The 26382-nt window shown below is 38.5% G+C and overlaps 1 protein-coding gene across 7 annotated transcripts in view; it reads left to right on the top strand.

The window, feature by feature from the left end:
- Window positions 1–26382, top strand: part of LOC119653715 (liprin-beta-1) — a 177341-nt gene that overhangs the window by 104838 nt on the left and 46121 nt on the right. For 2 of the 7 annotated variants that reach the window (XM_038058596.1, XM_038058599.1), the window contains exon 1: window positions 21779–22161. The exons of 1 other annotated variant lie outside the window; for it this stretch is intronic. In XM_038058596.1, coding sequence (XP_037914524.1) covers window positions 21855–22161 — 307 coding nt within the window. In that variant the 5' untranslated portion in view covers window positions 21779–21854. Of the gene's footprint in view, window positions 1–21773; window positions 22162–26382 lie in introns of those variants that run through there. 4 more of the 7 variants (XM_038058602.1, XM_038058603.1, XM_038058601.1 and 1 more) reach the window with 3 other exon arrangements.

Raw genomic sequence — 26382 nt, forward strand, 5'->3', positions numbered from 1 at the left:
TGCTTGACACGGCCGGAAAAGTGCTCGAGAAGCTCATCAGGGGTAGACTCGCTGAAGCGATCCGTGCTGCCGGGGACTTATCCGCAAGGCAGTTCGGGTTTAGAACAGGGAAATCTACAGTGGATGCTGTTATGGAGGTCGTAGATGCGTTTAATCGAGCCGGGGCACACAGCCGCCGATCTCGACGGATAGTGATGTCAGAAATGCTTTCAATTCCGTAAGATGGACAGATATGCTGGGCACACTAGAGAACTCCTTTCACGTGCCAAGCTATCTCTTGCGGATATTGAGGGATTATCTGAAAGACCGCTCCCTGTTCTATGAGACGCTAGAGGGCCAGAGGAGGATGGAAATCACGTCGGGAGTAGCGCAGGGATCCATCCTAGGGCCGGACCTCTGGAACGCTTCCTACGATAGTCTGCTGAGACTCGATATGCCTGAAGAGTCGCGCCTGGTCGGTTATGCAGACGACGTTGCGGCACTTGTTGCCGGACGCACTGTTGAACAGGCGCAAAGCAGACTTGGCATATTGATGCGACGGGTAAGCGGATGGATGACTGCTCACGGTTTCAACCTTGCGCTGGAAAAAACCGAAGTAGTCATCCTGACCAGAAGAAGAATCCCGACCTTGCGTCCCATATCGATCGGCGAGTTGACTATAGAGTCAAAACCAACGGTTAAATACCTTGGTTTAATGCTCGACTCGAAGATGAGCTTCTTCGAGCAAATCAAAGCAGCAGCGGACAGGGCTGCAGCAGGAGTCGCGGCCTTGAGTCGGCTAATGGCGAATGTCGGCGACCCTATATCAACTAGGAGACGTCTCCTCATGGGAGCAGCGCAGTCCGTCCTTCTCTATGGTGCGGAGGTATGGGCTGATGCCCTTGACAAGGAGGTGCATCGTAAACGCCTCGCTCAAGTGCAGAGGCGGGGAGCTTTGCGAGTGGCGTCTGCTTATCGCACTGTCTCCGAACCGGCTGTGATGGTGATTGCGGGAGTGATCCCCGTTGCCCTCCTTGCCAAGGAGCGCAAAGCTATCTATCGCCGTAAGGGCGAAAACTTCTGAGAAGTGGTTGCCCGTGAAGAACGTCAACGCACCCTTAACGAGTGGCAACTTTCTTGGCAAAATGAGCCAAGGGGCAAGTGGACTGCGCGGCTCATCGACAAATTAGACCCGTGGCTGAACAGAAAGCACGGTGAGATTGATTACTTCCTTACCCAACTTCTAAGTGGGCATGGAGGTTTTCAGTCTTACCTGCACAGGGTTGGGAAGGCGCGATCTCCTGACTGTGTGTTCTGCAATGGAGTGGCGGATGACGCTGAACACACCTTTTTCTCTTGCGAGAGGTGGGACGGCCTCCGCCAGCAGCTTTATGCAGACACAGGGGAGCTCTCTCCAGACAACATTGTCAGAGAGATGCTGAAGAGCGCTGGCAGCTGGAATCGTATTGCGCATTATGTTCGGGCTCTTCTTACTACGAAGAAGATTGAACTCGACCGGCGGAGGGATCGGACGGTAAGGGGTTCCCTGAACTAACAACTCCATTCCTCCCCTAATTTTAATTCCAAAATGATTCGTCCAGTTTAAACTTCACTAGTTGCTACAAAGGAATGGGTACTTTTGATAGATAAACAACTCGGGATTAATTATTCTTCTTATTATCGGAAGCCGGGCGCTTCGGGCATAAAGGTTTTGTGTTCATCTTATGTGGGAAGCTCGCTATGCACGATTTTCCATTCGTACATAACTAAGAATATAAAATATTCCGGCATATTTTGCCGAACTCCAAGATTTACATCTGTACACACAAATCATTTATTATCTATTACCGCATGACGATGCATGCATATATATGTGCGCATCTAAATTGATGTAACGCATCTTCACGCGTTTCCACTTTACTCCGTGCACAAAAGCCTACTGTTCAAATCTCCCGCTTCTCATCTCATCTTATCTCTGCGTTAGCGCTGACTGTGTGTGTAAATTTACAGCGGTTCTCTATCAAGATCTCCGCTTGACGTTTATTATCATCTTTCACGCAATTTGCTGTTTACTGTTCGTCTCGTTTTCGTTTTCGTTTCCATCTTCTTCTTTCGTCTCATCCTGCTTTGTGCGGGCAATAAAACCAACTAATCAAAATTAATCTTTGTGTTTTGTTTTGATATCAACTCGTTCTCACCCAACCGTGAATTTGGTTGAATCTCGAAAGAAGTCCGGTCCCAGTATTTTCAAAGAACGCGTTTTTCGAATATTGTTTTTAAAGCGTTTCTCGAACACCTACATATACATATATGTTATGTAGGTACATAAATTAAAAATCGCTGGTAACCAGGACACCATGTCTATTATATTGGTTATTACTGGGAAGCTTTATTAGCCTATACATATACATACACATGCCTGCTTGGAGTAATTGACACTCAAATGCAAACAACTAAAAAAGTCAAAAAAGGAAAACTAAAACGTTCCCACGACCCCGCCGTTCATATAAGTTCACTTTATATGATGATGACGTTATACATATCTTGAGTGCCATAAATTTACCTGAAATGGAAAACTTTGACCTCCTATAACTTTGTTAGTAACAATCGGATTGCCTTCGAAGGATTTAGTCCTATATTATCGTCTATGCTGATGTCAAATTTTGTACTCTTGGGATGAATTTAAGGGGGGTTTTCCGGTAAATTTCCAGAACACGGTAATGTACTATTATTAACTTTATTTGTGTTCTAAGAACGAGGACTGTTTCATTTTTTGAGGCAGACATTTTGGGCCCTACCTCTGCTATGTTTCACCCAATATAAAAAAAAGACCAGTTTCGAAAAGTACTAATTAAGCCCTTACATTTGACACATGACCATGAACATGAACAACAAAATTTACATTCTCCTTTCGCATGTATGGGGAGTCCCCCTTAAAATTCAATACAAAATGGCTCCACTCGCTGCATGTAAAGTGACACACAGACTACATGTTTTCACCAAATTTCGTAACAATCGGTTTAGCCGTTTCTGAGTAAATCGGGTGTGAGAGACAGACAGACATTGAACCGATTTTAATAAAAACTGTTGTGTATATCGTCGCATACACAAGAACCAATTCGACAAAATTGTTGAGGGACCAATAAAGATTAACAAGGCATTGTTTTCAACAAAACCTTCAAAAAGGATAAATGTTGCTATATCTAACAAAATTAAGTGCAATGGCGGATGACAATAATTTACTCCCAATGTCTGCGTAATCGTTGTAAAACGGATCTAAAGAATACTCATTATGTGGATTACAAGAGAGATTACAATCAGATCACTGATGTGATTAGCACATTTCTGAGGTGTGGCGTAGCTGGTGATGAAATGTTCGTTGAGTGTGACAAACGAAAAATCGTAGGAAGTACGTAGGTAAGCAGTGCCAATCACAACAGCCGATGTAGTCTGTGTTGACGAAAACGAGGGAAATGCTGTCGGGGCAAAATGGATTCTTCCATTATAAGATGTCTTTTTTCTTCAAAAACTTTTTTGATTCTTTTTTGATTTTTTGATTCTGCTTTGGACAATTTAAGGCAGGCATAGAAAAGATGTTTTTTTTTCATCAGATCCACCATCTGGTCGAATGCAACTTTGGTTGGGAAGTTTTGATACATCCACTGTATAGTGCAGGTATTGAACTCTTTACCAATTGTAACTCTACCGATGGAATCAAATTGACTTCAAAAAAAGATTGTCAAAACCAACTAATTCAGTGTTTCAATTAGGAACTGTAAGAGGTTCATCATCGGCGGCATCGCAAGCCAAACGGAAACGACGAAATTTCTAAATTCGTTCTCACCCTACTAACAAATCGGGAAACCGGAAGCTGGACGCTTTAGGTATGAAAGGTTTTGTGTATTTCTTATATAAAGAGATTTGAGTGTGCATTTGCCCCATTCGTACGTAGCCCGTAATATATATAATATATTATGTGAGAATATCCACTTTCGGGTGATGTTGATATTCATAGTCTTCAATGTGCAAAAAAGTGACAATTTTGACCTATTATAACATTGTTAGTAATAGTGCGGCCAAACTTGGTAGGATCATCCTCCATATTATAGTCTATATTAAATTAATAGTCTATATTAAAATTACGCAAAATTATTAATTTTATTCAAACAAATATCGGTATGGAAGGTATTTCGGAGCCTAGACACATATAGTGGCAGCCTCTTGTTTTTTTTCAGATTTTTCGGTTGGGTAGCATCTGAGAATAGGCCCGTTAAAGAAATGATCACTTTCGACCCCCCGTATTATCCACCTTTCCAATAAATTTCAAACCTAAGACCGGTTTCGGGAAGTACTAATCGAGACCTTTCATTCGATACCTCATATGACTATATTTGATGAAAAAATGTACATCCCCCTTTTGCAAGTATGGGGATCCCCTCCCCTTAAATTCGACGTAAAAGGATGTAACTCACTGTATTGGTGCGCCTTCACAGTTCCCGCCTTTCCACTAAATTTGGTGTCAATCGTTATAACCGTCTCCGAGAAAAATGCGTGTGACGGACAGACAGACATACAGTAAACCGATTTGAATAAGGTTTTGTTTTACTCAATGTCCCATTCCGACATTGAGTGGAGAGATCAAGACACTAACAGAAAGTTTGGTCAAATTTCTTACATTAGTTCAGGTAAATTTGGTAAGCTGGTGGTAAAATTGGTATCGCATTAAAGTCAATTGTCCCAAATATTTAATGCTACAAATTTAATACTACAAATCGCAAAGTGAACCCAGATATGTACATATTCTCTCATAAGAAATCCATAAAACCTGAAACGCAGAACTTCCGGTTTCCAACTCGTTTCATTGAATTATTCATATCTTACAATTACAATACAATTACGATTTTCACCTTTCATTGGGCATTATCGGGTTAAACAGGCATTCTATTTAAAATTTCGCTTTAACAGCTAACAGCTTATATGTATGTAGTCCTTGTATTTTTAAATGTGCTCCCGCCCCACCTTGAGCTGCGCAGAAAAATTTTGCCTCTGGGAGTAACAATGCCATGGAGAAATTTGGTTCGAAAAAATATTACGGAAGTATTTCAATTTCTGTGTTTTTGAGAAAGTTATGATTGAATTCCGATAAAATCAGCTTCATTCCCTGCACACTATTGATTTTCACAAAGTACGTTCAGATAAATGAAATGCTTCAAATGTTCACGTCATAAACGAATTGAGAGAATTTTCCAGGAAAATATTTTGTACTTCGAAAATGTGAAAATATTGTGCTGTATTCATTTTCCATGGACAATTCGAAATTCTTATCAAGGGGAAATGATGGTTTAATTAAATAGGATTTCAACGTCGTACTGTATGTAATATCGAGATGTAGGACATTTGGATTTCATGCTGTTGACATCATCGACAATTTCGGGTAAGAAATATGCCTGACGGAAGAGTCATTGTGTTGATTGTTCAGTAGGATTGGCGATGGATGGTCATCCAAGGGCTGTTGAAATTTCATGTGAATGGGTCTCCATACTGAAATTCAAATGGAACTCTTGCTTGGGAATTTAGTTGATTTATCATAGCATCGCATATTTCGTAACGCAAGTTTTGTTTAATGGCGCTTTTTACATTTTGTTTGGAAATGCTTTTCAATGACATTCACAAAATATGCCTGAGCAATCTATCAGATTGTCAGCATTATCTATCAATCAGTTCGGCGCTTTTTTTCGTTCAAACAAGTCATGATTTATATATGTACATATAAATAAATTACCACTCCAATAATTTCAACATATTTTATCCACTTCTTCGGCATCTTTCTTTTGTATGCGTATATATTTTGAAATCAGAATATGTTTGGAGTATAGCGCAGAAATTTTAAACTGAAATTCAGAATATTTACCGAGTTACAGCAAATATGATAGAAGAGCGCACACCATGTTAACCTTCATACAAAAAGAAAACTTTAAACACGTTTGTCTTGAAACCTCATTTTTCCAACTGGTGGGAAGAACGACTAAACTTTTGTTGAATCGATCAACCTGGAATTTTTACACATCCGTAGTTCTTTTTTTCTAGATTTTCACTTGCAGCGTTCGGTGGCATCTTCTCTTATCTTTTGATTATTTTTTTCAAAAGTTACTGCTTCATTAGCGCCCATATGGTTTCATTAAGGTGTACATCTAGATTTTATCATACTCCGCCCATGAGACCGCATGACTAAATTTTCTTTCAAAGACGCTATCTGTGAATGGAACCTCCATTGAAAAGAAAACTACTGAATACTTATACAATAAGCTCTCTAACATTAATTATAGAGAAGAAAATTGAGAATGGTGAGTTATAAAGTGCATACTTACATCAAGTGCCCATTCTCGGAAACTATCCAGCAAAATCCAATCTCAAAAATCGTGTTGTGGAATTTACCATATCTGAGCCTCAAAATACGCCCCAGCCTAATATCTGCTCGAGTAAAGTCCATAGTAGTATATTAATATATATATATATTTTCGCAAATTCACCCTAGAAAGTTTGGTGAAAATCCTACTAATATCAACAAAGTTGCAATAGCTTAGATTTTTCTGTTTTGCATAAATTCAAACTACCCTAAAACATGTAGAATATCACTGTTATATTAGAGCAAAAAATCTGAAATACTTAATGAATATACACTATGAACCTAAAAGCGGAAAAACTTTAATTGTCAATATTGTAATTCAAGGGGATACTGTTGCTGCCAGCGCTTACTGTGCCAGCTTTTACATTGAATCCACCCTTTATAATACTACTTATATTCTTGTTATGGTGCCTGCGGTTGGCTTACGGTGGAAATATACATAATTTATTTTTAATTTTCTTGTCTGCTCATTGTCGATTACGTTCCAAAACAGACTTAGCCTTAATATGTCGCTACATCAAACCGTGCACCGCGCTTACATGCTTGCCAGCGATACCGTTGTCAGTGCCTTCCTCAATGTGTGACTTATCCAATTCTTCATTTCTTAATGCCCACAGAAATAAATGCTTCGATATCACGACGCAGACATGGGTCCGTGGTAATCATTTTCCATGAACTATTTCTATATCTCTCAATTTGATGTTAAGTTGGGATAATTGAATCTCCAGATTTTGGAAAAATTGGCACATTGTTAATATGTCAAGCGGCATCAAGTTGCGTATCGCTTTCGGCAAAAATAACTGTATCTAGATCTACAAATTGTTCGAAATCCTCAATATTCTACCCATTAATGTAAATAGGAAGAGTGCGATACGCTCCCTGCTTTCTCGAAATCTATAAGAACAGGTAGAGCGGTGATTTAAACTTCGCAATTTGCTCCAAAATGATCGGTCAGTTCCGGAGCAGAAACCGTCCTCCTCTCTATCGGTCAAGGTTTCTAGGGGTTCCTTGATTCGTTTAAGGATGATTTTAGCCAATATTTTTGCAACAGCATTATCATCATCATCAACGGTGCAACAACCGGTATCCAGTCTTAGCCTACCTTAATAAGGAACTCCAGACATCCCGGTGTTGCGCCGAGGTCCACCAATTCGATATCCCTAAAAGCTGTCTGGCGTCCTGACCTACGCCATCGCTCCATCTTTTTCTACCATAGATATTGCCCTCATCCATACGAATTAAGTGACCCGCCCACCGTAACCTATTGAGGCGGATTTTATCCACAACTTGACGGTCATGGTATCGCTCATAGATTTCGTCGTTATATGGGCTACGGAATCGTCCATCCTCATGTAGGGGGCCAAAAATTCTTCGGAGGATTTTTCTCTCGAACACGGCTAAGAGTTCGCAATTTTTCTTGCTAAGAACCCAAGTTTCCGAGGAATACATGAGGGCTGGCAAGGTTATTGTCCTGTACAGTAAGAGCTTTGACCCTATAATGAGACGTTTCGAGCGGAACAGTTTTTGTAAGCTGAACTAGGATCTGTTGGCTGCCAACAACCGTACGAGGATTTCATCTGTTATGGTAGCTGTTATCGGTTGTGATTTTTGACCCTAGATAGGAGAAACTCCTAACTGTCCGAATAGCTCAGTGGTTAAAGCACTGGGTTGTTATACGGAAGGCCAAACCTCGCTGGTGGCAGTGGGATTTGTATCGTGACTTGACGTCGGATACCAGTCGACTCAACTGTGAATGAGTAACTGAGTCAAATCAGGGTAATAATCTCGGGCGAGCACAATGCTGACTACATTGCCTCCTACAGTGTACTGTAGTGCATCGTTGCGGTCTTGAATGAAGTGCTCTAACACACTTCAAGGCCCTGATCCAATATGGATTGTTGCGCCAGCGATTATTATTATTATTATTATTATAGGAGAAACTATCAACGGTCTCAAAGTTTTAGACTCCTATCTTTATTCTTCCCGTTTGACCAGTGATGGTTTGATGTTGTTAGTTGGTTGGTTTCCGGTGCTGACGCTGCCACCATATATTTTGTCTTGCCTTCATTGATGTGCAGCCGAAGATCTCGCCTCAATGGGCGCCTGCTCGATCTGGATGAAGGCAGTTTGTACGTCTCGGGTCGTTCTTCCCATGATGTCGATATCGCCAGCATAGGCCAATAGTTGGGTGGACTTAAACAGGATCGTACCTCTTGCATTTACCTCAGCATCACGGATCACTTTCTCGAGGGCTAGGTTAAAGAAGACGCACGATAGGGCATCCCCTCATCGTAGACCGTTATTGATATCGAATGGTCTTGAGAGTGATCCTGCTGCTTTTATCTGGCCTCGCACATTGGTCAGGGTCAGCCTAGTCAGTCTTATCAATTTCGTCGGGGTATCGAATTCTCTCATGGCCATGTACAGTTTTACCCTGGCTATGCTATCGTAGACGGCTTTAAAGTCGATGAATATATGCTGCAACTGATGTCCACATTCCAATGGTTTTTCCATCGTTTGCCGCAGAGAGAAAATCTGATCTGTTGCTGATTTGTGAGTGAAGCCTCTTTGGTATGGGCCAATGATGTTCTGGGCATATGGGGCTATCCGGCCTAGCAAGATAGTGGAGAATATCTTATAGATGGTACTCAGCAACGTGATACCTTTATAGTTGCTGCACTGCTCGATATTCCTCTTTTTATGTATGAGACAGATAATGCCCCGTTATCAGTCGTCAGGCATTGATTCGCTGTCCCACACCTTTAGCATCAGTTGATGAACCACTTGGTGTAATTGGTCGCCTCCATATTTAATCAATTGGCTGTAATTCCATCGGCTCTTGGTGACTTATGATTTTTAAGCCGATGAATACTTGGTGGTGGCAGTATTTGTCCGTCGTCTGCAGTTGGCGGGACCTGCAACTCGCTGATGTTCTGGTTGTTCAGTAGTTCATCAAAGTACTCAACAAATCGCTCCAGTATACCCATTCTATCGACAGGATGAGCATCGAGGTGTGTAAAGCTTCATCCTGCTGACTTGTTGGTCAACCTTTCGCACCTGGTGCGGTTGCTCCCTGTATTTTTCGAGTTCACAGACCTGTTGGTTCTCCTAGGCTACCTTTTTCCGTCTGTAAAGTCGCTTTTCCGCTCGACGGAGTTCGTGATAAGTCTCCGCGCGTGCCCGCGTTTTTTGAGAATGCAGCATTACTTGGTATGCAGCATTCTTCCGTTCCGTTGCTAGCTTACATCCATCCAGCTGTTTCGACTCTTTTTGCAGGTGGGGCCAAGTATGTTTGTGGCTGTATTTATGATAATGTTCTTCAGGTGATTGTGAAGCTCATTTGTTGATGCTTTATCTCCAGGATCTCTATTGACTGCGGTTATTGCGGCATCTATTTCCCCCCTTATAGCTTTTACGGAGGGCTGTGTTGTGAATGGCTTCAGTATTCACTCTCACCTGATTGCCAGAAGCGATTGTAGGTGGTGTTGTTATTCGAGCTCGGAGCACCATGCCAACGAGATATTGATCCGAGTGTATATTGGCCCCCTATATATTCTGACATTCATCAAGGCTGAGAGGTGGCGGCGTTCGATCAACACGTGGTTAATTTGGTTGAAAGTAGTCCCGCCTGGAGAGGCCCACGTATGTTTGTGGCTCGCTTTCCGCGCAAATCAGGTACTTCCAACAACCATTTCGTGTGATACTGCTAAATGAGTAATCCGTAGTCCATTATCATTTGTATTTTGGTGTAAGCTATGGAAACGAACGTATCGCCTGAAGACGGGTTCCTTCCCTACTTGGCTGTTAAAATCCCCAAGTATGATTTTGATATCATAACTAGCACAGGTTTCGAGGGTTCGTTCTACTGCCTCGTAGAAAATATCCTTCTCCGACTCTGCAGTCTCCTCTGTCCGGGTGTGAACGTTAATGAGCCTTATATTTCTGAACTTGCCTCGCAAGCGCAGAGTGCATAGCCTTTCGCTTATGTTTTCAGAGCCCATAACCAGCAGGTTTCATTTTTTGGCTGACTAAGAAACCTACTCCGAGCACATGGTTTACTGGATGGCCACTATAATATATGGTGTAGCGACTCTTCTCCAGGAAACCGGTCCCTGTCCAACGCATCTCCTATAACGCTGTTACATTAGCCCTATATTGGGACAGGGTATCGGCTAGCTACTCAGCAGCTTCATCCTTGTACAGGGAGCGCACGTTCCATGAGAAAATGCTCAAATCGTTATCCCTTTGTCGTTGCCGGGTTTGTCGCTTCGTAACAAGTTGTTTCCCGTGTAGGGTTGTCAGCCCTACCCAACACCCAACCTGGAGGACCAGTTGGTACAATTTGTCTCGTTTTTAGGTGCGAGAGACTCGCCTTCATCCTTCTCCGTCTACAGCTTTTCGTTAAGAAAGAGCTCCCAGCGGTCACCACGTGGAGGTGGGGATAGGGTTTGGTAGTAGAGCTGGTTGTGTTGGTTCAGCAGGCATTTTCCCACCCTTTGACCAACAGCATGGAGTACGCAAATATCCCTTCAATTGTCGCATTCAAGACGTTTTCCCCTCTTCGGAATCTTAATGACAGTCCCCGTCTTCTATTCACTGGGATTTATCTCTCATTTCCCGGGGACTGCGGCGGTTGCATAGTACAGTTCCTCGTAGAGCGCATCCAGACCGGCTATACACCATTTGAGTTCGTTGATGGTAAAGATAATTTAGCTTCTATTATTAGAAGCACCGCTTATACGCTGTTACGGTGCTTTGTCACTTCACTGGATATTACCACCATTGAGAATCGAGAAGTGTGAAGTGCTTCGACTTTTCAACTGCTCGTAATTGCGGATGATGAGTCTATTGTCCCTCACAGAACCATCGAAAGGCTTATGACTTGTGTGTCTCCTGTTCACTCCTTTGTGAGTATAGGTCATCCACACAGTCTCGTTTTCGTATTGTTATTTATTTCTTATTTGATTTTCAATGAGACTGTGCTTCAGGATCATTATCATTACATTTAATGCTGTGCCAGTGATAAGCCTATACCAACGGGGCAGTACAAAGACGAACGGGACCGAAAAGGATTCAAATTGTTGGCAACGAGATCGAATTTACAAATTTTTTTTATTTCTTTTTTTTTTTCTAAAAATAACCGTGTGCGGTCTCCAATGAAAGGTGTCGATAAAAATTTTACGGAGCAGATCATAGTTTTAACTTTCGTTGTAAAAGGAAGGAATTAAAAAAAAATTATAAAAAATTAAAGTGAGATAGAATTGAATCTGCCAAAAACTAAAAATGCATCAATGTATATAAAATTTAGACCTCTAAATGCAAAGTATTTCGATATTTCCCGAAGAAAATTATATTTTATCACATTTCGTCAAAATTTACCTTCTTTTAAGTCCGCCTCAGAGTGTAGTACACAGATACAGATCATAGTACACGAAACTGCAAAGTTTGTCGCAAATCCTACCATAATTAACAAAATTTTGGCGAGCTTCTCATATTATTTAGCTGGCCGTAAAGACTTCTAGAATGTCAGCCTAGGATACTAAAAGGATGTACTGTACACTGCGAGAGTATTATCGATAGCTGTAAACTACTAGAAAATCGCTCTTGAGCCCCCTTAGTTCCAATAATTAAAAGTAATTTGTAAGAAAGAAGTGTTTTTCGTTCGATCGCCAAACCTAAAGCTTGTTAGAAATAAGGGATAATTGAATATTTTCTTTTGGTTTAGTTAATAAAAATTATTTATTAGATAATATCAAAATCAACAATTACATGTATGTATAGAAAAAACATATTCCATTAGTAATAATTAGGAAAAATGTGCGGAAACCAGTTCGTCACAAAAATTAAGTATTGCTGGTAGTGGTTGATGCTTAGATTGGACCCATTTGAGAAACTGTCATTCTATATTTTTCTAACAATGTGCGCAAACTAGAATAAAGTAAATTTTGAAATCAAATGTAGACAAGTGAGTTTTTTATGTCTCTTGCATGTTTTCTGAGTAGAAATGATACAAGCTAAAGTTCTACAAAAAAATATAAGTAAAAAAATCAACTTTATATTTCACATGCAACATAAGTCACAAATCCCTACAACAAGTTTGCTCGTCGAAAAGTTTCGAAACGTAATCGCAATCCTTCTCCCTTGACAGATATTTTCAGAAAACTTCTCCATATAATCTTCTTTTCCCTCCTTTGTAAACTTTTCATGTCAATTTCATCGTAATCCAATGAATACATGCATAAAACGTTATAGCATCGTGAATCCACATGCAATGCTGCTGTTTATCGATTTTCCGGTACCACAAATCGTTCCGACGGTTCTCAGCCATTCATCACATTACACTCGAATTATATAAGTGTTATAGTCCTCTTGATGTGCATTGCATTCAAGCGCAAGCATGCAATGGAAATTAAAAGGATTAGAAACTTTTCTCTCGTGAATATGAATGTTGAGTTGCGATAAGTGATAAGAGACAGTAGACTCCATCGGCGAAGATTTGTAAATGAACATTTTTTGGAGAAATTAACTGGAAGGTGCTGTCTACTGTAGGTGAAAGAGGACCAGATAAAAAATCAGATTGCAAATGTTTTAATATTTAATTACGAAAAAATAAATACCCTTGTCACCATTATATTTATGCAGTCATATTATGACTTCAAGTCATTAAAAAGTATGAACATTCACCAATTCACTTCAAAATGTGTAGGCATCCATCCGTCCCTAGCTGTTGCAAGGGCGGAGGTTATCCCCTTTTCGATGACCTATGAAGGACTTCTTAAGTTTACATAAATTAACCTCGTCATACAACCGACGTATGGTCCTTTAAATCTATCTACTAAATGAAGCTTCGTAATAGATTGATTAAAGCTCTTTTCTCCCTTGTTTCGCCTTTTGAACGATGAAAAGTCTCTCTCTTTTGGACCACTATTTCTAGGCTTCCTCCGTTTGAATATGCTGTGGTGGCATTTTTTAATACTTTCCCTTCATTACTAATGAGTTCCTGGAGCGTTACGTTTCTTGTCGGGTAGCAGACAACTTTCATGGCTTTGACTCTACAGTGGGCTCTACTATAGCAGCAGTTCCGGAATGAGAATCTGTCAGGGTTTCTTTTGTTCGGTAAAACCTAATTACAGAGTTTTGAGAAATGAGGTTATCTTATTTCATTTAGATGCACTAGACAGTTCACTTTTTGATGCTTTTGTGAATTGTTCCCTCATCTTTGATCTGTTCCCGTTGTTCAGTGTTTGCAAGGGTAGGAGTTTGTCATCTGGTCCTTGTTTCTTCATTAGGTGTTTCTTGGATTATATTTCAAGCACACTAATGAAATTATTAATGAAATTTAGTTTCCATACTCTTTGTTATATTCAAAGCATAACAACAATAATAGCTGTAGAGGGAAAGTAGGAAGCTACACGTTTTGGGGTATGTGACTTCTAGTTCTTTCGTAAGTAGATTTTTTTGATGTCATAACCTAAAAAAGGACTGTCAAAATATAATAATAAAGGCTATCGTACGGGAGGTCGCGGTTCAAATCTCACTGGTGGCAGTGGAATTTGTATCGTGATTTAACGTCGGATACCAGTCGACTCAGCTGTGAATGAGTACCTGAGTCAAGTCAGGGTAATAATCTCGGGCGAGCGCAATGCTGACCACATTGCCTCCTAGTGTACCGTTACGGTCTTGAATGAAGTGCTCTAACACACTTCAAGGCCCTGATCCAACATGGATTGTTGCGCCAACGATTATTATTATTATTAAAATATAATAACTACTGCAACCGCTTACTGGTTGATTTATAACTTTTGGAATCTTCTGTAAAGTGCACCTGAATGTAGATGAGTAGTGTACTAGTATTTCGGTTCTGATGTGAAGGATGTTTGCAAATTTCAAAAATTCATCTTTTGTTTTTTTCTGACCGCATGGCCTAAAACCTTAAGAATGACATAATAATATAATAATCGTTGGCGCAACAATCCATTTCGGATCAGGGCCTTGAAACGTATTAGAGGACTTCATTCAAGATCGTAACGGTACACTAGGAGGCAATGTGGTCAGCGTTGCGCTCGTCCGAGATTATTACCCTGATTTGACTCAGGTACTCATTCACAGCTGAGTCGACTAGTATCCGACGTCAAATCACGATACAAAACCCGCTGTCACCAATGAGATTTGAACCGCGACCTTCCATACGATAGCCTTGTGCTCCAACCACTCAGTTGCCCGGACAGAATGACATACTCAAAAGGTTAAGGTGGCGAAGATATCTAAATACTTTTATTTTGAATTTTAACACGACCTCTTGATTGTCCGATACGAACATATCGAAAATGTCCGGCGCTTTTTCTCGAAACTACATTTTTCAATTTGGGCGTAGTCAATACTCGAACAAATCTTGGCCGATTAACTTGAAATTTTAACTCTATATTTGTAATTACATTCTGCATAGAATATACATATACTCACATTTTTGGGACGATGTTTGTCCAAAAAATTTGAACTTTTTTAAATACATGTGTATAATTGAAAAAAAATTCTGTGTTCACGGTGAATTAAAAATTGTTAGTGAAATTAGTTCGGCCACGCAAAGTTACAAAAAAACATCCTCGAAAAGAAACTGTGTAACCGTCATTTTCTTTTGCATTGCTTTCTAAAAATTATACATATTATGATATGTACAATTAAGACCCTTTATCAGAATTTTAATTTAATTCATTGTTCCGCTGAAAAAAGTGGCCTAACTCCTTAACTAAATTATAGGAGAATTAAACCCCGGATTTTTTCTAAAATTGGGAAAAACCTTTTTCCATCTATTTTTAAGTAAAAAATTGGATATAATTTTATTGGAAATACAGTTTTAGGGACGCCCGGACGACTATCAGCAGTCATTTAAAACCGGCTTCTGGGATATTCAATAATCGAGTAATTGTATACAGATATATGACCATCAGGTTAACGTTGCTCTTCGTTTAAAATTTTACCGGGTCGGAATAACCCAATGACACAATAAAGTCAAATTTTGACGCATGTGATGCCATAGAAAACATTGACCCAAAATAAACAAAATTTAATGTTATTGTTGTTGAACAGCAAAGGTTGTTAATACGTCGAGTAGAATGGATTTCCGCGCTACCGGTGACAAAAACCACGCTACCCAGCTATATAAATGGAGCGAAAATCATGTTATATATCCAGACTGAGAACCTTGGTTTGTTGATACTTATCTTTAGTCTCTCCCTGTTTCCTTCATCAAACCCGGAATCACTTGGCCAAGGGGCACGATTTGAAAATTCAGTATCTCGACGAAATGGATAAGACTCACTAGGCCGACCCTGACCAATGTGCGAGGTCAGATAAAAACAGCAGGACCACTGTTTGGATCATGCAACATCAACAACGATCTAAGACAAGGGGATGCCCTATCATGCGTCCTCTTTAACCCGGCCCTAGAGAAACTGATTCGCAAGTGCCCCCAACTACACGGCTACGCTGACGATATTGACATTATGGGAGGAACAACCCGAGCAGGGGGCGCGAGATCTCGGGCTGCACACTAATGAAGGCAAAACGAAGTACATGGTGGCAGCGTCAGCGCCAAAGAACAAAGAACCAACAACATAGATTCGCACTGGTCAAACGAAAACAATAAAGATAGGACACTACTACTTCGAGAGCGTTGAAAATTTCTGTTATCTAGGGTCAAATCACAACCGATAACAGCTATGACCATGAAATTTAGACACGGTTGTTGGTCGCCAACAGAGCCTATTTCAGCTTACAGCTTCGCCTGAAGTCTCTCACCATAGGGTCAAAGCTCTTATTGTATAAAACAATGATCTTGCCAGTCCTTATGGAGGAATATTGCAAACTCTTGGTCGCGTTCGAGAGAAGAATCCTCCGAACAATTTTTGGCCTCCGACGAAACCTATGAGCGATGCCACGACCGTCTGGTTGTGGATAAAATCCGGCTGAACAGGTTGCGGTGGGCGGGTCACCTAATTCGTGTGGATGAAGATGATCCAGCCCGGAAAGTCTATAAAGGCAATATTTATTGTAGAAAAAGAAGATGAGGCAGACGCTGCCTGAGATGGAACGATGGCGTAAGTCAGGACGCCAGACAGCTTTCGCATCACTGATATTTTCTTGGTTGCGAAGATTATCTGTAGAGGTGCATTCGTTTGAAGTTTTACTTCTACTGTTTTTATCCTGCAGTACATAGTTGTGGGAGGGTATGAAATCTCGCTTCGTGCCACTGTTTTGGCGTTTTTGATGCTTTGAACGAAACTTTTCCAGCCACTTGGAGATATTATAGTTTTGACGAGTGGTTGTGTTTCAAAAGCGTTTAAAAAATGTTAAAAAGTGGAAATTTCTTAACATTGCAACGATGGACTTCACTCCGTCCAAAATCTCAGTTTATAAGTGATCTGAAAAATTGAGGCGTAGTCAGTGACGGATAGCGTAAAGGTGGCACAGCAACTTGTCGTCGCAGCAAACATAAATACTCTGCTATAAATATTTGAATCTCATCGTCATTTGAATAGGCATGCGTTTTTGCATGACTCAAGGAACTGCAGAAATTTCAACATAATTCACGATTATTTGGTTTCAGAATAATGGCAGTACATTAATTTCATAATTTTCACCAAATTTCTGGCGAAATTTTGGTTATTATCAGTAAAAAAACAGAACTTCCATTCTGGCGGAAGTTGAAGCATAGCACATAGGGGTGGATATTGCAACGGCTTTCAACTGTATATTTCTCTAAAACCGATCTAGACTTATAGAATTGTATTGTTAAATAATCTTTGAATATGTTTATTTCCTGAAGTGAGTTGGAATTCTAACTTTGATATATGAACTCAATCTGATACAAATTAGCAATTACTAATAGCAGATTAACTCTGTTAAGAATCTTTAGTGAAATTTTGAATTCCATATTATAGTCTTGTCAGAAAAGTGAACTCACTTTGAAACCGTTAAATGTTCACAGTGAGTCATTGAACAAAACTAACTTACGCCAAGTTTAAAGTATTCCAGAGATAGCTTGCTTCATCATTCCCCCCGGGATACTTTTCATGTACTTATTTCCGTCATTAATGCATGTTTACACCAACTGGTGAATAAATTTTACAATTCCACAATCTTCGTGTTTCGAAATCCCAAAAAGAGACCATAGAGTCATATGTATTCTTACACAACATACTCGTAGAATTTATACATAGAATACCCAAATAGTTTATCTTTTTCTTAACTTAAATATTTTTCTCAATTTACCGGAACAATTAAGGAGAATTTATTTTCCTAAGAGATAAGTTCTCATTTGAATCTTACGTTTTGCTTACGTTAATGAGTCAGAAATCAATTAGATTCAAAATTTCAAAGTTATCGACCTTAACCGAGAGATACAAATTTCCAATGAATACAATAATTCAAGAGTCAAGTGCTAATTAACGCTAAATTTAAAGATTTAGTCTTTTTCAAACAAGTGCGAAGGATAAATATAGGTTATCACAAATTAAATAACAGTGAATTTTCAGAAAGCCTATTCTTGGATGTTCAAACGTTCTTACTCGAATAGATACCCCTGATTTGAGAATTTAGTTCAGACTCAAATAAATATTTTATTATTGAAATATACCCTTTTCTACATATGCTGATAAGGGATCTTATACAGAACACTCACAAATCAAATTCATTTTTATTATATCAAACAATATAATTTGCCCGATAAATTGTCGCAAGAACAATGTCTAATAAAGTCATACCTCCGACTGAAATCACAAGAAACGCCAATCAAATTTTACAATGCCATGCACAACACACCCTGTACGGGACATAAAAATGAAAAAAATAACCTTGTTTAGAGGTAATAATTAGCATACTGTAAAATTGTGGAATTTTGTTCGAATGCTATTATTATTTTAATTTGCGCATAGGAGGAGCAGCATAACATCAAAACGGACGCGTTTTCTTGCCATGTTCCTTAGCTGCACGAGTTTAAGATATTTTTGAATCGTCGGCCATGTGGTTCTGGTGAGATGTGTTTTTACTTCTTCGGAGTTCAGCTTCTCGGACGGGAGGGAACCCTTGTAAGATACAGGAGAAGTTCACCCGGAGTGAATTCTTTAAGATAAATTCAGTACAAATTCGACCGAACACGCGCCGCACGAACATAGAACTTTTTTACGCTTTATCCGGGGATGCCGGCATCTTGTATTTTGGTTTGATGTTTTTTGCTTCTGATTACTACTACTACTTGGAAAAGTTAAAATAATATGTTTTCGATAATTAGTTCCGAACTATTTCATACTTTAAAATTCTGAATTATCTATAAAGAAAAGCCACTTTAAATGATTGGTTAGCAAAGTATCTATTGTTTATATTAGCTTTACGTTAAAATTAGATTTGCTTGAGCTGGAATACTTTAAATCGTATTGCCTTGAAATTAGTGGAAATCTTCGAAAGTTGCTTAAAAGCTAGAAGTTAACGAGTTCCGGGTAAAAAGAGTGAATACTAGTGTAAATAAAGTGATAGTTAGTTGTGCTAATTCTTTTATCTAATAACTATCTAAGCCAATCAAATCTTTAATGAGTGCGAAGTGTTATAAAAGTAAAACATTGGGGATACAACATCTTGGATTATACCTCTTAGATTACCAATTTTGCCCACTGTTCTTCTGTGAGACAAAAAAAGAACAGATCTAATAAATTTCCATGCAAAACTCTATTCTATATTGTGTATATGTTACATTATTCGCCATACAATCGGGTGGATTTTTATGCGTATTCTTCTAAGGCCACTTTATATACTTTACACTGCATCCGTTCTCTAAGAGGAATGTAAGAGAAATTACAAGTATCAGATCCCATTACTTTGAAAATTAAAGTGTGATCACAGGGTAGTAGTCTGTTAGGATGACTTTTTGATCAGTTGTTATATTTTTTATGTGAAATCCATAATTATCTCTTAAACAGTTCTTATATTAGAACTAGCGTTGTGGCCTACTGCACCTCCAACTGGCTAAAACACGCTTGCAGTATAGTTTCAACCACCACCCAATTTATCGACTAGCGCATTTTTACCAGCTGCTGGTATACAAACACAGGCTACTAGTACTAATGTCTATTTTGCTTAAAGGGAATCTGAGAAGAGGAAGCGATTGAGAGTTCTAAAAATATCGCACCCTTCTCATTTTCCTTTTCGTTTTAGCGTAGTCGTAATGTGGTCAATACTTCAGATCCCTGTTTTTCATTATCAGTTTTTAGAAGATGTTAAATTGTCTTTCTTCAGTAAATCCTCCCAACGCCTCTAGAGATCAATAGTATTATTTACACCTGCACAAACGCGGTGCGCACCAAGGTTAACTACTCCAATCACACCTGGTCAAAGTAGCGATCGACTGTTTGCTGTTCCAGTAAAAAATCTTGATAAAAACTCTTATGTAGTTTTACCTTTAGCGGCAATAGTTCCCATCCTATCCTATCCTATATACATGTAGCTTAACTCGACATGCAGTTAATTTCTTCTTTCATTTTGTTTTTGCTCACATATATTTACGTTCCATATACCCCTTTGCATCTTAAAAATTGCATTCACTATCTGCGTTTTTGATTTCTGGTGGGATCAGTCAGTGGATTTGTTACATGAATATATTTTTCCTGGTTTAAGGAAGATTAGGTGACACCTGCATGTTATGACATCATATCAGCAAAAAATTGACAGTAAATATGTGGGCTTTTTGTATGCTTCATTGAAAGTGCGGCTGGTGAAATTTTGTCACAATCGCATTTCTAAATTAAGGATAAGTATAGACGTTATAAATTAGTCTATGTTCGTAAAGAGTAGTCCCACTCTCAAAACTGTATATATATGTATAACTGTACTTATATTCTTCGTTTTTTCAAATTTGTTTGTACTCTGGCTTAGGCTCTGGTTATAGCCTATACCACACTATAAAAGATAAATTAGCCCAGATATGTCTGGTTAGATATAAATCGAAATATGTAGATTTCAATCTACTAACGTTTCCAACAACAAAACTTTCAAATATTTTACGAGTAGTCTAATAAATGTATTTTAACTTTTCCCTGATCCGAAATACATTTCTCTGTCAGTGAAAAAATAAAATGGGTCTATTAGGCTACATATTTTGTCAAATTTACCTTTTAGGGCGTCTTGAAAAATCCACTGATCATATTTCTGAAAGGCTATAACCCGGGCCTTGACACGTTTGACCAATGTTTCAAATCATATTTGCTAACCTGCCAGCGTCGACGGAGTTCTCCCAATATTTCCTCGATTTTCTAGGGCTATCGCCATTCCTTAATCCATGTCTATCGTTATGGGTCATTCGAAAATGTTTAATGCTCCTTCAGAAGTTTACATAAGCCTCCAATTTTCACTCCCATATAAAGGTGCATGTTTAAAGGTGGTACAAATATGATGTTTATTTCTTCTGTGCACTTTTTGGACTCGACTATTCAGTTTACTGAATAAGATGCCTTTTTTTGCCCCATTGATATACTGTATTAGATGAAATTCATCTCATTTTTAGCTGTGTGAATTTCGGTTCATTCGGAGTCGTTATATTTTCGTTGCTGGTTACTATTTGAATGAACTTTAGTGGCAGGGTACCATTGATATCAGATAGAATTTTCTTTCTCTTCTTGGTAGCGTTGCAGCCAGTATTGAATTTTCAATCCTTCCTTCCTTCACTCATTTCAGTGGAACGATCTTATTAAGCCCGACGACTGTGTCCCTTAATTATTCTGTGCCTTGCTAGCTGCAGTTTAATATTTTTTTGGAATACCCTTTTATCATCTATTTCTATCCCATATTAAATAAAAACCCTCCTTAATACCTCTGATGCTTCATCAAGACGAACCAGTATTTTTTCGTCACCGTTCTGAAACTGTGTTGGTACCTTCTACTCCTCCAAGGAGTGAACAGGCGACATATATGGTGTATGTATGGTATATAATTTATACGAGTTCCCAAATTGTGATCCGCTTTCTCTTCAATTTTTCATTCAAATTATTTAAAGAGGGTGCCGATTTGTTATCTTTCTCCATCTTTTCCCGGTCTCCATACAATGATAAAAATAACTTCTAAATCGGTTTGTCAAGAATTTTTCCCGTTACTATTTTAGGAAATCTTTTTGGAAAATGCCCCTTATTTCCTGTATAAACCATGTGAGTTGGGCCTTTGCCGTTCCCAATTGTTTAGTTTTGAGATAGCTTCTCACTCTTTAGTTATTTTTAATTGCGGTCCCCAAACCTATTCATCTGTTATACACCTATTAAAATAAAAAAAAAATGATCGAAAGAATAGATTATATACGCTAAACTTCTTTACTTACTGTAGATCGCCCCCATTAAAATTCGAACTCTTTCAAATATCATTCCATTGAGGTATCTGAGTTACATCCTCGTAAATGTTTAAGTGTCTTACTGAATCAAAAAAACTGTGAAAAATGCAAGAAACAAGAAAAATGAGTGTAGTTCTAACTCCGGATGGTAATCGAAATAAGCCTCCGATTTCGGCTTCACCCCAAAGACAATTGAAAAAACGTGATTCCGTTTCAAGTGATGTGAGTTCTTCTCGTCCCAATAGTACAACAACGTCCGATGGAAATAATTCAACTGGAGATGAGGAGGAAAACATATCAAGTGACACAAGTGAAACTTCAGATGTTGGAGATAGTACAGACGATGAAGAAAAAGGATTGGATCCGATTTCCGAGGAAGCCTCAATGAGGAAACGAAGTGATGGTGAAAATGGTTATTGGAGTTTTTTTTCTTCTTTTTTTACAAAGATTTTTAGTTGCACAGTAACTAGAACGGATACTTGAAAGAATCGTTTTGAAATCAATTTAAAATGGACATCGATTCTTTCAAGTCTTTCTGTTTCACTTAAAATCGATTATTCACACATATGTTGACTGAGGTTGAACGGTAGTTGCATTAACTAGACTTTAAGACCTACGCGTAATTTACACTTTTCTATTGTTTGTATTTGTCATATATACGCGAGGAAATCGAAATCTCTTGAAATGCACCCTGTATGTGTGTATTTTACATGCATCCAGTTTGCAGTACAAAGTTTTCAAGCAAAGAATATAAAAAGCGAAAGAAAAACTTCCTAGAAAATGTATCAAACTCAACAACAGGAACAACTTTACAAAATGGATTCTTGAACGAGTCTTGAAAAATTCATTCATCCCAAACAACAGCCTCTTGCATAAGATTGTAATGAGATTGCAGATTTTTGTAGCTTCAACGAGCAGACAAAATCAATAAACCACCCCACATTCAATACAATGAACGTTAAATAGGGATATAGAGCACTTAAACAAAGACGAGGAAGTAATTATTACTGCAAGATAGTTTGTGCCCTATTTTGAAGTGGACTGAATTCATTACTGAATACTGCAATATTGTATACAGTCTAGGAATAGTGGGCGCGGATCTTCTTGTGCAGAATATGCAGTTACAGTATATTATGCTTTTAATTTTGTCGTGAGCAACCTTTGGAAATGTCGCAGAAAAATATCTTTTAAATGTATATAGTAACAGTTATTTATGTCGCCCTTGTTTAAATAATTACTACTGTTTAGCTCTGCATTGCTGCTGTTTTAACAATGGTTGTATCAGGCCTCATTAGAAAATTGACACATTCTCCACCGTTAAGCGGGATCTTAGCGATATCTCAAGATCTCTCCTAATCTTTTTATGTGAAAAAGAACTGCGTCGATCAAGAAACTTCCCTGAAATTACGCATCCTGCCTCATACGATATTGTCCAGTATTTTCTATGATTTATCATCGTTATAAAACCAATCATTGGCAGTATTTTCATTTTGTCAAGGAATAGTATTTTTTAATCGGATTCCACACGCACAAATTTCACTATATCCTAGTTTTTTTGATAATTCTTTAAGTTTTGTTCGCAAGTTCCTTTTTTTATTGAATTTTTTTTAATTATAATTACCTGAGAATAGTGTTATTAAAATTTCAACTCGATCTGAATAAAATTGACTGAGATAATGATCGTTGAAAAAGAAGAATCCGTATCACAAAGGACATGAAGCTGAAACTTTGAATGTGTTTTTCTAAGAATGACATGTTTGAAACTGGAGACTACTAAACCAATATTTTAAACTTGGCAGGCTTACTCAATATATAAAAATATAGTGTTTAATCGTTCAATTTTTTTCGATAAAAAATGAGGATTTATAGCCGAAAAACGACAGTTTTTTAGCGAAAAATGAAACTGTTAACTTTGAAAAGCCTCCATTTTGGGAAAAATATATATTTTTTTAAATCTTTCGATCAAACATAATCCATTGATATTTTTTTTTACTAAAATTACTAAAAGTGGTTCAGTTTATATATTTAAGATGATATAATGATCGTTAAGAAACATTTCGAAGTTTAGTTTAGGAGGCAACGTCGTCAGCATTGCGCTCGGCCATGACTATTGCCCTGATTTGGATCTGTACCACAGCCTAGTGCTCTAACCATTCAGCTATCGTGATAGGAAAAAAATATGCGATACGAAATAAAAAAAAAAACGGGAAAACCGGAAGCTAGACGCTTCAGGTATGAAAGGTTTTGTGTATATCTTTTATAAAGAGATTTGAGTGTGTATTTGTCCCATTAGGATGTAACAGGTAATATATGCATATATTATTTGAAAGTATCCACTTTCAAGTGGTATTGACATTCAATGTCTTAAACTTGCACAGAAGCGACAGCTTTGGCCTATTATAACTTTGTTAGTAATAATGCGATTTCCACCAAATTTGGTATGATCATGCTCTATGCTGTAGCCTACATTGCTGCCTAAGGATGAACTTAAGGGGGTTTTCCTGCCAATTACTAAAAAATATAGTAAGGTACTATTATTAACTTTATTTGAAAGGATATTGGTATGGAGGGTATTTTGGAGCTTAGGCACCATACAATGGCAGCCTCTTGATTTTTGGGTTGGATAGTTTCTGAGAATGACCCCCTTAAAGAAACGATCACTTTCAACCCCCGCACTCCCCACCCTCCCAACAAATGTCAAAACTAGACCGGCTTCGGTAAGTACTAACCGAGACCTTTAATTTGATACCCCACACGACTATATTTGATGAATAAAAAATGTACACCCCTCTTTTGCATGTATGGGGATCCCCCCTTAAAATCGACGTAAAAGGATGAGACTATATATGCATGAGCGTTCATAGTTCCCATCTTTCTACCAAATTTTGGTGGCAATCGCTATAGCCGTCTCCGAGAAAAATGCCTGTGACGGGCAGACATACAGACAGACAGTAAACCGATTTTAATAAGGTTTTGTGTTTACACAAAAGGAAATCGGTTGAGCCAGTCAAGCAATATTTATATCTAGGATATATAATTAGGTTAAAGAAGTTACCAGAAATCACTATCTTTTCAAGGACGTATAGTAACAGAAAGTGCAACAGTTCAGTTCGTACCTAGGCCTTGAAGCCTGTTAAAAGCAATTCATTGTGAAATCGTAATGGTAGTCTGGGAGTCAGTGTGCTTAGCGATGACTTTGATTTGACCCAGGTACTCATTTTCATTTGAATCGATTGATATTCAACATGTAATCTCCAGTATATTTCCTTCTGACACTAATAAGATTTGAACCGCAGCCTTCCATTTCGAAAGCTTAGGTCTTTTGACTGCTATACCATCCAGATTCAGACTCATGGGCCACTGAAATCCTGGAGATTTTCAAGTAGAAATGTGTGCTACGCTCTTATCAGATCCATAAACATCCAAAGTGTTTTAATTCTTTATAGGGCGGAACTGAATATATTGAAATATGACTATTTTATTACCATTTCATTTTAATGGGGACAATATCAACAATTAAAAATTGAAAAAAAATATAGATTAGTGCCCATCTAGGAGAACTTAATTTCTCAAAACTGACAAACCTAGAAAAATCGTATTGGCTTCGACGATTTAGGAACACGACCTGACTGGGTAGTACTTCGGTTCTTATCTAAGAGTAAACAATTCGAGAAACTGGAAGTCAGACACTTAAGGTATAAACGGGTTTGTGTTTCCCTATGTGGAGGAACGCTGACTGCATGACAATTGCGCCTGTATGCAGTTCAATATTATATTATATTATTTTAATTGTTAAGTTTATTTTAAAATTTCATTTAAACAAACGATTTGATCTGGAAAATACAGCAGTGATAGTTAGATTCGTAGTCAACCTCAAGAAGTAGAAGTTCCCCTACAACAGGTACAAACAAGTCGGAATACCGGGAGCTTTGCGCTTCGGGTACAAAGGTTTTGTGTTCATCTTGTGCGAGAAATTTCCTAATCACGTTTTCCCCCATTCGCATATACCTCCGATTCAAAATGTTCCTTGATATATTTCCAAACTGCAAGAATTTGACAGTGACATATGTATTTCCAAAATCCAACTTCGCCGTTCATATGCGTTCACTTCATGTCATCATCATATAAAGTGAATTCATATGAACGGCGTCATACACGTTTTAGAGCGCGATAAATTCACGTGAAATATCCAATTTTCACCTTCTATAACTTTATTTATAATAGGAGGATTTTGGTCATGGCTCAAGTGGTTAGAGCACTGAGCTGTCGTAGCGGAAGGTCGCGGTTTAAATCTCACTGGTGGCAGAAAGATTTGTTGTCATGCCTGGATGTCGGATACCAATCGACTCAGCTGTGAATAAGTACCTGAGTCAAATCAGGGTAATAATCTGGAGCGAGCGCAATGCTGAGCACATTGCCTCCTACAGTGTATTGTATGGTACCGTTACGGTCTTGAATGAAGTGCTCTAACACACTTCAAGGCCCTGATTCAATATGGATTTTTGCGCCAACGATTATTATTATTTCCGAGTTTCTAAAATCTCAGCAGGTGCCGGATTTTACCTAATACACTAAGTGCTAAGCATTTAGGCTCGGACGATTCTACCTACTTAAAAACTAAAGGGGCCTGGTA

The sequence above is a fragment of the Hermetia illucens genome, chromosome 4 (genome assembly GCF_905115235.1).
Source record: "Hermetia illucens chromosome 4, iHerIll2.2.curated.20191125, whole genome shotgun sequence".
Classification (NCBI taxonomy): domain Eukaryota; kingdom Metazoa; phylum Arthropoda; class Insecta; order Diptera; family Stratiomyidae; genus Hermetia; species Hermetia illucens.